The 12,982-nt window shown below is 40.5% G+C and overlaps 1 protein-coding gene across 9 annotated transcripts in view; it reads right to left on the reverse strand.

Annotated features, from left to right (window-relative positions):
• INTS2 (integrator complex subunit 2) overlaps nt 1-12,982 on the reverse strand; it is a 73,680-nt gene that overhangs the window by 18,021 nt on the left and 42,677 nt on the right. For 4 of the 9 annotated variants that reach the window (XM_063799131.1, XM_511605.7, XM_009433008.5 and 1 more), the window contains exons 12-16: nt 11,933-12,001; nt 10,387-10,521; nt 8,121-8,297; nt 6,383-6,491; nt 1,523-1,627 (exon numbers count right to left, since the gene is read on the reverse strand). In XM_063799131.1, the coding sequence (XP_063655201.1) occupies nt 1,523-1,627; nt 6,383-6,491; nt 8,121-8,297; nt 10,387-10,521; nt 11,933-12,001 (595 nt within the window). The remainder of the gene's footprint in view (nt 1-1,522; nt 1,628-6,382; nt 6,492-8,120; nt 8,298-10,386; nt 10,522-11,932; nt 12,002-12,982) is intronic. The other 5 variants (XM_063799132.1, XM_009433009.5, XM_063799133.1 and 2 more) reach the window with 2 other exon arrangements.

Raw genomic sequence — 12,982 nt, forward strand, 5'->3', positions numbered from 1 at the left:
AAAGATATAAGTAAATAAATGCTGCAGACATCCGGTTAACGATGAGCAATGAAGGCTCATGTTTCTCCTTGAAACCAACCATAATAAAGAAAAAATTCCGGCCAGGCACAGTGGCTCACGCCTGTAATCCTACCACTTTGGGAGGCTGACGTGGGTGGATCACCTGAGGTCAGTTCAAGACCAGCCTGGCCAACATGGCGAAATGAGGTCTCCACTAAAAATACAAAAATTTAGCTGGGCATGGTAGCAGGAGCCTGTAGTCTCAGCTACTCGGGAGGCTGAGGCAGGAGAATCACTTGAATCTGGGAGAAGAAAGTTGAAGTGAGCCAAGATCGCACCACTGCACTCCAGCCTGTGAGACAAGAGCGAAATTCCGTCTCAAAAAAAAAAAAAAGAAAAAGAAAATTCCAACTTAACAGAAAGAAAAACACCCACACTCAAACATTAAAGAGGTATTTAATTAAGAAAAATCTCTAGAAAATTAGCTGGGCGTGGTGGCATAGGCCTGTAGTCCCCGCTACTAGAGAGACTGAGGTAGGAGGATGTTTGAGCCCAGGAGTTTGAGGCTGCAGTTACCCACTGCACTCCAGCTTGGATAACGTAGTGAGACCCTTTCCCTAAAGAAAAAAAAAAAGAAAGAAAGAAAAATATCTAATTTCAAAAAACACTACAATATTTCTACTTAACAGGATTTATAGTAAAAATATTACAATATATCCATACTATGGATCATAAAACAATCAGAAACAGTAAGGCAGATCTACCTGTACTGATATGTAAAGATGTTCAAGACTCCAAGAAAAAAAACAAGCCTTAGATGAGGCAGGGGAGGCCGGGCATGGTGGCTCACTCCTGTAATTCCAGCACTTTGGGAGGCCAAGGTGGGCAGATCACTTGAGACCAGGAGTTCAAGACCAGCCTGGGCAACATAGTGAAACCCTGTCTCTACTAAAAATACATAAATTAGACAGGCATGGTGGCGCGCATGCCTGTAATCCCAGCTATTTGAGTGGCTGAGGCATGAGAATCACTTGAACCCAGGAGGTGGAGGTTACAGTGAGCCAAGATCATGCCACTGCACTCCAGCCTGGATGACAGAGTGAGCCACTGTCTCAAAAACAAAAACAAACAAACAAACAAAAGAGGTAGTGTACAATACTATTCAGAGTTAAAAAAAATTTTTTTTTTTAACTTCTGTTAAGTGTCTGTTAGGTTCAACCACAAGAACCTGCTGTTTCTGTAGCTCTAAATTAGCTGAATATCTGCAATTTCATACAGTTCAACCTACAGGAGAAAAAAGCCTGAAAATACATATCAACTGAAAATAGCTAGGGTTGCATTTTAGGGGGCAGGGTGGTTTGCAATAACTGAAATAATAGATTTAGTGAGGGAGGCAAAGAGGAATTTCACTCTTGAACTGTTTGAATTTTTAACATTAAGCACCTATTACACTTCATAACATTATAAACAGAAAGGTTTTTTAACAATAAACTTTAGCAGTAAAAAGCAAAATAAAACATACCTCCCAACTCCTGCTGCAGCCCTTGAGCCTGTCGAATAAGGAATTTGATAGGAATCTGATCCATTAAAGAAGAAGAATATGATTTGGGCTTTCTTTGCATGGCAGCTATCAAAGATAAAAAGTGTAAAATAAATAAAATGTCCAGAAACAACAGAAATCTTAACCTTCAACCCAAATGGAAACAAAAACAAAGTCAAATTACTTTTAATGCAATTAACCTGCGAATATAGCATATAAAAGATGAAGAATCATTATGAAAACAAGTGGCTACACAGGAAGAACAAGAACATACCTGGAGCAAGATCTGGAAAATGTCCTGAAATTTAAAACTAGACAGAAGAAAATTCATAACAGGTTGAGAGAAGCCATGTGCAAAAGTGCCCTACACTAAAAGAACCAACAAGTGAGTCAAGATTTTCCAAAACCTAATGACAAGATCAAATGTGATCATGAACATACGGCCTAGAGCTTCATGATTCCAATGCATCTTATAAAAAGAAACTGTAATTTTATTTTATTTTTTTTTTTGAGACGGAGTCTCACTCTTTTTGCCCAGGCTGGAGTGCAGTGGCACGATCTCAGCTCACTGCAACCTCCGCTTTCCGGGTTCAAGCGATTCTCCCGCCTCAGCCTCTCAAGTAGATTGGCTGGGATAACAGGCATCCACCACCATGCCTGGCTAATCTTTGTATTTTTAGTAGAGACAGCATTTTGCAATGTTGGCCAGGCTGGTCTCTAATTCCTGAACTCAGGGGGATCTAGCCTGCCTCGGCCTCCCAAATTGCTGGGATTACAGGCGTGAGTCACTGGGCCCAGCCAATTTTTTTTTTTTTTTTTTTTGAGACAGAGTCTCGCTCTGTCACCAGGCTGGAGTGCAGTGGCGGGATCTTGGCTCACTGCAACCTCTGCCTCCCAGGTTCAAGTGATTCTCCTGCCTCAGCCTCCTGAGTAGCTGGGATTACAAGCGCCCACCACCACGCCCATCTAATTTTTTGTATTATTAGTAAAGACGGGGTTTCACTGTGTTAGCCAGGATGGTCTCGATCTCCTGACCTCATGATCCACCCGCCTTGGCCTCCCAAACTGCTGGGATTACAGGCATGAGCCACAGTGAATTTTATCATATTATATACAATAGTGGTGACTAAATCTTTTTTTTTCCCTGAGATGAGTCACTCTGTCACCCAGGCTGGTATGCAGTGGTTCAATCTTGGCTCACTGCAACCTCTGCCTCCTGGATTCAAACAATTCTTGTGCCTCAGCCTCCCAAGTAGCTGAGACTACAGGTGCCCGCCACCACGCCTAGCTAATGTTTGCATTTTTAGTAGAGACGGGGTTTCGCCATGTTGGCCAGGCTGGTCTCAAACTCCTGACCTCAGGTGATCCACCAGCCCTAGCATTCCAAAGTACAGGCGTGAGCCATCATATCTGGCCTCTTTTTAAATTAAGTCAGGCAATACAAATTTGACTTCCTTCTCTCACAACTCCTACCCTCAACCAGCCATGTCCACCCTTTTTTTCTTCTAAGTCCATTTTAATTTCTGTACTTTTGCTGCTATCCTAATTCAGTGCCTACTCACCTTTTGTTTAAATATCTTCTATGGCCCACTTTCCCTGCCTCCAATTTAATCCATCCTTCAACCTGCGGCCATAGTCATCTTATTTAAATAGAGATTTGGCCACTTTCAGTGAATCCTCAGATCACACAGAGTAAAGGTCCTTGCCAGTCAATACTATCTTTCTCTGTCTCATCTCTACTGCATTCTATATGCCTAGCACCCAAAGCTCATTCCAAGGTACTTTCCTTTACACCACAGGAGTATATGAGAATCTCAATCAGGGTGTTTGTAATTTCACAAAGGATGTACAATGTGTTTATTCTCTTACAAACTACAAACAGTAAAGCTCAACCATTTTTCTTTTATTAAGGACAAGAAGTATGTAAGTGCAAGTGTTAGAATAAAGGTTGAGAATCACTGTCTATGTAGACCACATATATACCATATACTCTCATTTAGATATAATCTCCCTTTTAAGTTAATAAATTAGCATAGTTTTCCATACCAATCTTTTATGAATTAAGAAAAAATCAGAAGGCAGTTAAAACAATAGTTATAGGTTCCAGAAATAGACAAATCCTGGTTCCAATACTTATTACAATACTTAATACTAACTTAGGGAAGTTACTTAACTTCCTTGTGCCTCAGTGTTCTCCCCTGTAAAATAAACGTAACCACACCTATCTCAGAATTGTTATGAGGGTTTACATGAGTTAACTATAAGACTAAACTAAGGCCAGGCAAAGTGGCTCACACCTGTAATCCCAGCACTTTGGGAGGCCAAGGTGGGTGGATGACTTGAGGTCAGAAGGTCGAGACCAGCCTCACCAACATGGTAAAACCCATTCTCTACTAAAAATACAAAATTCAGCGGGGCGTGTTAGTGCGCACCTGTAATCCCAGCTACTCAGGAGTCCGAGGCAGGAAAATCACTGGAACCCGGGAGGCGGAGGTTGCAGTGAGCTGAGATCGTGCCACTGCACTCTAGCCTGGGCAACACAACAAGACTCTGTCTCAAAAAAAAAAAAAAAAAAAGACGACTAAACTATATGTGCACTTAAAAAGCAAAAAATTATTTCAGGTTCCTAGATAGGAAGACTTAGTACTGCAAAGACGTAAATTCTCTCCAATTTAATCTATAAGTTTAACATAATTCTTATCAAAATCCCAACATAATTTTCATTTGTGAAATTTAACAAAATTATTATAAAGTTCACGGAAAAGATTAAATATGTGAGAATATACAGAAATTCCAAACAAGAACTGTATCAAAGACACAGAAAATGTCAAAACATAAAAAAGAAAATCCAGGCCGGGTGTGATGGCTCACACCTGTAATCCCAGCACTTTGAGAGGCTGAGGTGTGTGGATCACTTGAGGTCAGGAGTTCGAGACCAGCCTGGCCAGTATGATGAAACTCCCTCTCTACTACAAATACAAAAATTAGCCAGGAATGTGGTACGCACCTGTAATCCCAGCTATTCAGGAGGCTGAAGCAGAAGAATCGTTTGAACCCGAGAGGCGGAAGTTGCAGTGAGCCAAGATCGCACCACTGCATTCCAGCCTGGGTGACAGAGTGAGATTTTGTCTCAAAAAAAAAAGAAAAACAAATTAAAAACTACACACAAAGGTCAGGAGGATCACTCACACCTGTAATCCCAGCACTTTGGGAGGCCAAGCCAGGAGGACTGCTCGAGCCCAGGAGTTTGAGATCAGCCTGGCAACATGGCAAATCCCATCTCTACAAAAAATAAAAAAAATCAGCCACGCATGGTGGTGTCCACCTGTGGTCCCAGCTACATGGGAGGCTGAGGCAGGGATCCCTTGAGCCCAAGAGATCAAGGCTACACTGAGCCATGTTCATGCCACTGCACTCCAGCCTGGGTGACAGAGTGAGACCCTGTCTCAAAAAATAAATAGATGAAATGAACTACACACATGTAGGAAGTATAAACACAGGTAAACCTTCTTTTTCAAATACAGGAAAAGATACCACTTTATAATGATATCATGCATGCTAAATCTGACCTTCTGATATTATGTGAAGTAACTAAGTTTCAAAGCCCATTTCAGTGACATTCTCTGTGTGCGTGTGTGTGCGTGTGTGTGTGTGTGGAGATGGGCATCTTGCTGTTTTCCAGGCTGGTGTCAAACTCTGAGCACAAGTGACCATCCCATCTCAGCCTCCCAAAGTACCAAAGTACTGAGATTACAGGGAATGAGCTACCATACCCAGCCCAATGTTAACGGCAAAACGAAACTCTTCGGCCAGGCGCAGTGGCTCACACCTGTAATCCCAGCACTTTGGGAGGCCGAGGCGGGCGGATCACGAGGTTAGGAGATGGAGACCATCCTGGCTAACATGGTGAAACCCCATCTTTACTAAAAATACAAAAAAATTAGCCGGGCGTGGTAGCGGGCGCCTGTAGTCCCAGCTATGCCGGAGGCTGAGGCAGGAGAATGGCGTGAACTCAGGAGGTGGAGCTTGCAGTGAGCCAAGATCACGCCACTGCACTCTAGGCTGGGCAACAGAGCAAGACTGTCAAAAACAAAAAACAAAAAACAAAAAACAAAAACAAAACAAAACAAAAAACGAAACTCTTCTACTTTTTTTTTTTTTTTTTTTGAGACACAGTCTCACTCTGTCCACCAGGCTAGAGTGCAGTGGCACAATCTCAGCTCACTGCAACTTCCGCCTCTGGGTTCAAGGGATTCTCCTGCCTCAACCTCCTGAGTAGCTGGGATTACAGGCATGAGCCACCACACCTGGCTAATTTTTGTATTTTTAGTAGAGATGGGGTTTCGCCATGTTGACCAGGCTGGTCTCGAACTCCTGACCTCAGGTGATCCGCCCACCTCGGCCTCCCTAAGTGCTAGGATTACAGGCGTAAGCCACCTCGTCTGGCCTTTTCTATTGTTTTTGATAAGGTTGTTACTCTTTACACTAATGGAAGGAAGACCGGGCAAAGACTCAAATCAAGAGAAAAAAATTCAGTTACAGCTCCATCAGGTGTTAAATTTATATTTAGTGAACAAGACCTATACAATTGTTAAAATACAGGCAATTCTGTTATCTATTAATTTAGCCTCTGATAAGGAGGACTGGGCCATAAATCGTGGTTACATACCCCAACATACATGACTTATGTATCAAGTATACAATGCCCACATTGCAAAGATTATAAAATGATACTAGAGTTTATTAAAATATTGCCCTTATCAAAGAACAGTTTGGAAAGTAACAAAATACAAGCTAATAAAATAAACTACCACTAGAACCACTCCTCTACGTACAACTTACCTAAAGTCTTCGTGTTTGCTAGAAGAGCCTCTTCATAAGACAGTATATAGTAGAGCACCAAAAGCTGTGCTGTGATACTGAAACGCTGATTAAGGCGGATGTTGTCACCCTGGAGGTAATATTACAAATACTCTGAAATACTTTGAATTTCATGAGTGCTTTTTTTTTTCTTGATAGTAAAAGAATCAAAATAGACTATTCAGCATTGCTGCTCCTAACTCAGGTAAAACAGGAGAAATGTTGCTGTGTGTGTATTAAACTCAAAAAAACAACATGAAATCTGAGATGGCATGAGAGATCAAAGGCAACATGCTTAAGTGGTCTTTAAGATAAGACAAAGAAAAGACTTCAGCTACTACTCAATAGCAAACCCATCAGGCTGCTTCTGAAAGACAGGAGTCCCAAGTATTATATGAAATTACCATGAAAAAAGTAACTCCTAAATAAGACATTGTATACTTAAATATATTTGTGAAAAATGCAACTGTTTTTCCCTTCTAACAAACTGGGGAAAAAATACTTTCATCAAATTTTCCCTGAATGAGCCAGGAGCAGTGGCTCATACCTGTAATCCCAGCACTTTGGGAGGCCGAGGCAGGCAGATCACCTGAGGTCAGGAGTTGGAGACCAGCTGGCCAACATAGTAAAACCCTGTCTCTACTAAAAACATAAAAATTAGCCAGGCGTGGTGGCAGGTGCCTGTAATCCCTGCTACTCGAGAGGCTGAGGCATGAGAATCACTTGAACCCAGGAGGCAGAGTTTGCAGTAAGCTGAGATCGTGTCACTGCACTCCAGTCGGGGCAACAGAGTGAGACTCTGTCTCAAAAAAAAAAAAAAAAAAAAAAAAAAATCCCCCTAAATGAATGTAGGTATATCTTAGATTCCCAGGATGCTAAACAAACCTATGCTGAATATCTTGAAATCCCACACAGTACTTGATCAAATACACAGTCTCCAGGGAACCCATTAGACTTTAAAGTGAAACTTAAAAAAAAAAAAATTACTGGCCAGGCGCAGTGGCTCACAGCTGTAATCCCAGCACTTTGGGAGGCCAAGGCAGGAGGATCACTTGAGGTCAGGAGTTCGAGACCAGCCTACTCAGGAGGCTGAAGCAGGAGAATCGCTTGAACCCAGGAAGCGGAGGTTGTAGTGAGCCGAGACTGCCCATTGCACTCCAGCCTGGGTGTCACAGCAAGACTCCAGTCTCAAAAAAAAAAAGGCCAGGCACAGTGACTCACACCTGTAATCCCAGCACTTTGGGAGGCTGAGGCAGGTAGATCACCTGAGGTCAGGAGTTCGAGATCAGCCTGGCCAACATGGTGAAACCCTGTCTCTACTAAAAATACAAAACATTAGCCAGGCGTTGTGGCAGGCACCTGCAATCCTAGCTACTCGAGAGACTGAGGCAGGAGAATCACTTGAACCCGGCAGACAGAGGTTGCAGGGAGGAGGAGGTTGCAGTGAGCCGAGATCGCGCCACTGCACTCCAGCCTGGGCAACAAGAGTGAAACTCCATCTCAAAAAAAAAAAAAAAAATTCTTACACAAGTGCCTGTTTAGCAAACTACTTGGAACTAATACCATTCTTTTAATTTTTACAGGTGATCTAAGGAAATTTAATCTAATTTTAAATTCAGAACTACCTGGAAGTCCTCTGATAGGAAAATAAAAATATGGGTTAAGTAAGAAGAACTAAAAGAAAAATAAGTTAATAGATACAAAAGAACCACTATTTTACCCCAATGACTCCTTGGAAAATATTGAGTATCTCCTGTTCTGTGACTGGCTGATTTGTGGCTTCTGGATTAGATTTCGACGCAGGAGTAAGTATAGAATTTATGTACACATCAATCAAAGGAAGTAATTGAGGATGAAGTGGAGTAGAGGTTTCACACAGCTGTCTATAAATCCAATCCTAAGAAAGAATGTTATAGACACTGAATTAATTGTGGCAAAAAGAAAAACCAAGCAAAATTATAAAAGTACATACAGTTTTACATGAATTATGAATCAGTAAAACTCACTATTAACTTTTGGCAGTTCCAAATATATTATCTAGTATCATAACTGCCTTTGATTTTAAAATATGAACTACCTTTATATCTGTATCATCTTAGGTGCACCCTCCACTAGAAGCTTGCCTTTCGGTTTAATCTATTCGTTTTTAAGTAGTGGGAAAAACATTTTAAGTCCCTACCATATCTGTATTTAGAGCACCATGTGTGTCATCATGGGAGAGCTCACATTAGATAGGAATTTGGAGAGAGAGAGATAGGTCCTTCACAGCAAACCCTCAGATAGACTAAGAAAATGTCTCTGACAAGCACTTACAGGAGACTATCACTTAACTATCATTGGATGGAGGACATGTAAAATGTTGGGTGTGCATGTGAACTCTTAATTCTTAGCTATTTTACTTGCTAAAAATATAAAGCAGAAGATGCAATCTGGCTGGAAAATAATCTCACTAAATCACACAAAAAAAGTGACAATTAAAAGTGATATATCATGCATATATTATTCACTGTTCTTTGTAAATATCTGAAAAAGTTTCAGTCTACTTTACCTCCTGGGTCTTAAGACCTTCTCTTTAGAGGGCCTTTTAACTTGTTAGATATAGCCAACTAAGACAAATCAAAACATGTCAAAATTCTAAGTTAGGTGTGAGGTGTCCTTATGACAAATCAACAAATACTAGTCATGGCAACTTCCCCAATTTGTAAAACAAAACCAGGCCCACTGCAGTGGCTCACGCCTGTAATCCCAACACTTCGGGAGGCCAAAGTAGGAGAATTGCTTGAGACCAGGAGTTCAAGACCAGACCAGCCTGGGCAAAATAGCAAGACCCTGTCTCTACAAAAAAACACTTTTTAAAGCCAGGTATGAGGCCAGGCACGGTGGTTCATGCCTGTAATCCCAGCACTTTGGGAGGCCGAGGTGGGTGGATCACGTGAGGTCAGGAGTTTGAGACCAGCCTGGCCAACATGGTGAAACCCTGTCTCTACTAAAAATTAAAAAAAAAAAAAAACAATAGCCAGGCGTGGTGACAGGAGCCTGTAATACCAGCTACTCAGGAGGCGGAAGCAGGGGAATCACTTGAACCCAGGAGGCGCAGATTGCAGTGAGCTGAGATAGCACCACTGCACTCCAGCTTGGGCAACAGAGTGAGACTCCATCTCAAAAAAAAGAAAAAAAAAAAAAAAGCCAGGAGTGGTGGCTCGCACCTGTAGTTCCAGCTACTTAGGAGGCTGTGGCAGGAGGACTGCTTGAGCCCAGGAGTTTGAGGTTACAGTGAGCTATGACAGCCTGGGTGACAGAGTGAGACCCTGTCTTTAAAATTAAAAAAAAAAAATAGAAAATGGCAGTTTCTAAGTTTTAATGAAATAGCCATGTGCCACTATTGAGAATTTAAATGGAGTATTATGCATTTTGAAAATCTTACATTGTTTTAAAAATCTGAAATTACTGTATAATTATATAATTATAATTACTATCCCTAATTACTATACTTATATAAATGACTAGTAACTTAGCTTAATACCACACATTTCCTACACAAAACCCACAATAAAGGCCTACAAACTGAAATACAACTGGGGAGAAAGCATTAATTTAGGTTGTTCTTTCAAATATAAATGTAGGCCAGGCACAGTGGCTCACGCCTGTAATCCCAGCACTTTGGGAGGTTGAGACAGGCATATCACTTGAGGTCAGGAGTTCGACACCAGCCAGTCAACACGGTGAAACCCTGTCCCTACTAAAAATACAAAAATTAGCCGGGCGTGGTGGCACACACCTGTAGTCCCAGCTACCTACAGGTTGCTGGCAGGAGGTTGAGGCAGGAGAATCACTTTAACCCAGGAGGCAGAGGTTACAGTGAGCCAAGACTGCACCACTGCACTCCAGCCTGGGTGACTGAGCAAGACTCCATCTCAAAAGAAAAAATATATATATATATAAATGTAGGGCCATGCTTTTATTTTGTTTTATTTGTAGGGGCATACTTTTATTGACACTTTGTGCTTGGTAAAGGAACGGCTCCTGAGAAGCTGGTAAATACAATGAATAGGCAAAAATCCAGTAATGTTGGCACTCAGGTTGCTGGTGACAGGGACCCGAACTGCATGAGCTGTGACAACCTAAAAGGGAAAAATAGCATTCGTAATATAACAGAACTAAATACAAAATTATTTTGAAAGAGAGATTAGTAAGTAGACTGTCAACACCTAATACAAGTGTGGTCCCTAGAAATGAATGATGAAAATAAATTATTACATGTTTTAATTGTCTTTGAATGCTGAGGAAATGTACATTTAGGGATTTATATAATTCCCTAATTTTTTGTTTATAAACATAGATACATACACAGTGGTGTGATAAGGTAAAAAATAAAATAAAATTTTGAAGCATACAATCTGGGCTCAATGACTTTGAAGAAGTCATTTATCTTCTGAATCTTTTTCACATCTACAAAACAGGACACTGCCATACCTGCCTCAAAGCATTGTTATGGGGGGAAAATATTCTTTTTGGAAAAACATCATATGAACTATAAAGCACCACATAAATATAAACAGAAATATTTATTCTCAATATGTCATGCATAGGCTCTAATCGTCTTTTAAAGACCCTCTTCAAAGTTGTCTTCCAATTGGTTCAAATTTAAAGACAAAAAATAACTTATGATTCTCCCACATGCTGTGTGACTACTTGTAATTCAGGAGTATATGTGCATATGCGTGTTGAGGGTGGGAGGGATAGTAAAATATAGAAATAAAGATATTAATAGCCACAAAAAAGCAACAACTGGCCGGGTGCAGTGGCTCACGCCTGTAACCCCAGCACTCTGGGAGGCTGAGGTGGGTGGATCACCTGAGGTCAGGAGTTCAAGACCAGCCTGGTCAACATGGTAAAACCCCATCTCTACTAAAAATACAAAAATTAGGCGTGGTGGTGTGCATCTCTAATCCTAGCTACTTGGGAGGCTGAGGCAGGAGAATTGCTCCAACCCAGGAGGCAGAGTTTGCAGTAAGCTATGATCATACCACTGTATACTAGCCTGGGTGACAGAGTGAGATAAAAAAAAAAAGAAATGAAAAAAATCTTTACGCTTATCCATGGACAAAAGTGCTAAGGCTAAAGAAGAACATGTTAAGTATAAGAAATTTAGACTCTAGCCTGTAAACTAGTTAGAAATGAATTTTACAGCCTAAAGGTTTAAATAGGTCTTCATTTTATCTTTCTCCAGACACTAAAACAATTACCCCTTGAGATGCCCTACCAGCAACATCTAAGAGTATTCTCCTAAGCATCTACTCAAAGTCTCCAAAAATACATAAATTCAAAAGATGCTTTGGTATGTTATGACTAGTTTTAAAAGTGTATTTTAAATGGATTATTCTTTAAGAAAGTTTCAAAGATGAAATAAATCATCATGAGTTTAAAAAGAAAAAAGACCATATTATTTTCTTAAGGTAAGACACATAAGTTTTCTCCCAAAGAATATTGTAAAAGAAAGTTAAATAAGTACCTAAGAATAAAAAGAAATACCTGCTCAGTAAAAATTTCCTGTGTGAAGATTGTCTTCATCCTGCTCAAGGAGCTTGGCTTAATTACAATCTAAAATTACCAAAAGAATTCCAACAGCATGTAAAAAGATATGAAACACAATTTATTCTAGGGAACTTATCTAAAATGGCTGTGATACACGTAAATGTTCAAATGTTCAAGTACTCTACTCTGTTTTAGAAGTGCTTTCCCAAACCCAACATTAAAGTGTTAATACTCAAAAACAGAACCAATATAAAAAGCACTTAATAAATACTATTATTGGCATTTTCAGTCGGTTGGGGGAAACAGATTATTTACTACATGGAGCTAGGATAGCTGCCCCTCTGTGAGGCCAAGAGAAATATGTGTGTGTGTGTATGTGTGTGTCTGTGTCTGTATATACACACATATACACACACAAATATATGTATATATGTATATATACAGATAGACACACATACACTTTTTGCACATATCACACCATACACCAAAAGAAACTCCAAGTAGATTAAAATGTTCAAATGTAAAACATGAAACCACCAAAAAAAACTAGAAGAAAATATAAGTGACCACTTATATAAACCCAAGAAAGGAAAACATTTCTAAGCATAAGAGCAAAATAGAAAACACAAAAAGAACATTTACAGCCAGGTGCGGTGGTTCACGCCTGTAATCCCAGCACTTTGGGAGGCCGAGGCGGGCAGATCACAAGGTCAGGAGATCGAGACCATCCTGGCTAACACAGTGAAACCCCGTCTCTACTAAAAATACAAAAATTAGCCGGGTGTGGCGGCATGTGCCCGTAGTCCCAGCTGCTGGGGAGGCTGAGGCAGGAGAATGGCATGAACCTGGGAGACGGAGCTTGCAGTGAGCCGAGATCGCACCTCTGCACTCTAGCCTGGGCGACAGAGCAAGATTCCGTATCAAAAAAAAAAAAAAAAAAAAAAAAAAACATTTAATATACTACATAAAAATAATGATAATAATTTCCACATGGCAAAGTTAAATGGCAAAAAATACTGGAAAAAGTCAATTATAACATATTGAACT

Source organism: Pan troglodytes, chromosome 19 (genome assembly GCF_028858775.2).
Source record: "Pan troglodytes isolate AG18354 chromosome 19, NHGRI_mPanTro3-v2.0_pri, whole genome shotgun sequence".
In the NCBI taxonomy this organism is placed as follows: domain Eukaryota; kingdom Metazoa; phylum Chordata; class Mammalia; order Primates; family Hominidae; genus Pan; species Pan troglodytes.